Here is a 1,577-nt window from a genome sequence, read left to right on the forward strand (position 1 = left end):
CCTGGACCCGATCCTGGACCCGATCCTGGTCCTGGTGCCCACCCTGTCCCCCGGTGCCCCCGCAGGCCGGGACTGCCTGGGCTGTGCCAAGACAGGCAGTGGGAAGACAGCAGCGTTCGTGCTGCCGGTGCTGCAGGTGCTGGCTGAGGATCCCTACGGCATCTTCTGCCTCGTGCTCACCCCCACCAGGTACCGTGTGCCCGGGGGGGGCTGGGGGGTCCCCGTGCCCTCCGGTGCCATCCAGCCCTCCCCTCCCTGGCAGGGAGCTGGCGGCCCAGATCGCCGAGCAGTTCCGTGTGCTGGGGAAGCCCCTGGGCCTGAAGGTCTCCGTGGTGGTGGGCGGCCTGGGTGAGTGGCACGGCCGGGCCGGGGAGGGGCACAGCTCCCGGGGAGGCTCCTCTGCCCTGGGGCTGCACCCTCGGGCTGAGGGGCAGCTCTGGCACCCGGGGTGGTGGAGGATGGGGGGAGTGAGGAGGGGGATGTTCCAGCTCCCTGGGGTGCAGGGTTCTGGGGTTGTGTCCTGCCCCTGCTCAGCTCTGCTGTCCCCAGACATGGTGGCACAGGCCCTGGGGGTGTCCTGGGGCCATATCCTATCCCTGCTCAGCTCTGCTGTCCCCAGACATGGTGGCACAGGCCCTGGGGGTGTCCTGGGGCCTTGTCCTGCCCCTGCTCAGCTCTGCTCTCCCCAGACATGGTGGCACAGGCCCTGGGGGTGTCCTGGGGCCGTGTCCTGCCCCTGCTCAGCTCTGCTGTCCCCAGACATGGTGGCACAGGCCCTGGGGGTGTCCTGGGGCCTTGTCCTGCCCCTGCTCAGCTCTGCTCTCCCCAGACATGGTGGCACAGGCCCTGGAGCTCTCCCGTAAGCCCCACGTCGTCATCGCCACCCCGGGCAGGCTGGCAGATCACCTCCGCAGCTCCAACACCTTCAGCCTGAAAAAGCTGAGGTTCCTGGTAAGGCACCTCTCTGTTTGTTTGATTTTTTAATTGTTTTTAATGCTTTTAAGGTTTTTAGGCCTGTGTGTTTGATGTTTCTGGCTGGGCCCCCAGGTTCTGGACGAAGCGGACCGGCTGTTTGAGCAGGGCTGTGCTGACTTCACAGCAGACCTGGAGGTGATCCTGGAGGCTGTGCCCGCCCGCAGGCAGACCCTGCTCTTCAGTGCCACCCTGACAGACACCCTGAGGGAGCTGCAGAGCCTGGCTGCCAACAGACCCTTCTTCTGGGAGGCTGCATCCGAGTAAGTCTTCATTTAACTCTGCTGAGCAGGTAGAGAGTCCTGCTGACCCCAGAGCCCCAGCAGGGTGGGGCTGGGAGGCACCCTGGGAGCATCTCCTCCCACCCCCTGCTCCAGCAGGGAGCTGTGCCCAGGGTCACAGCCAGGCAGGTTTGGGATCTCTCCAGGGCAGGAGACTCCACAGCCTCTCTGGGCAGCTGCTCCAGGCTCTGCACCCTCACAGCAGAGTATTTTCTCCTCCTGGTCAGATGGAGCCTCCTGGGTCCCAGTTTGTTCCCATTGCCCCTTGTCCTGTCACTGGGCACCACTGACAAGAGTCTGGCCCCAGCCTCTTGCCCCCCTGGG

The 1,577-nt window shown here is 65.4% G+C and overlaps 1 protein-coding gene across 1 annotated transcript in view; it reads left to right on the forward strand.

Annotated features, from left to right (window-relative positions):
* Window positions 1-65: 65 nt before the first annotated feature.
* LOC103780703 (probable ATP-dependent RNA helicase DDX49) overlaps window positions 66-1,577 on the forward strand; it is a gene marked incomplete at both ends in the record, with an annotated part of 1,964 nt that continues 452 nt past the window's right edge. Inside the window, 4 exons of the mRNA XM_008948392.1 lie at window positions 66-189; window positions 263-348; window positions 830-951; window positions 1,048-1,235. Coding sequence (XP_008946640.1) covers window positions 66-189; window positions 263-348; window positions 830-951; window positions 1,048-1,235 — 520 coding nt within the window. The remainder of the gene's footprint in view (window positions 190-262; window positions 349-829; window positions 952-1,047; window positions 1,236-1,577) is intronic.

Source organism: Merops nubicus, unplaced genomic scaffold (genome assembly GCF_000691845.1).
Source record: "Merops nubicus isolate BGI_N331 unplaced genomic scaffold, ASM69184v1 scaffold43829, whole genome shotgun sequence".
NCBI lineage: Eukaryota > Metazoa > Chordata > Aves > Coraciiformes > Meropidae > Merops > Merops nubicus.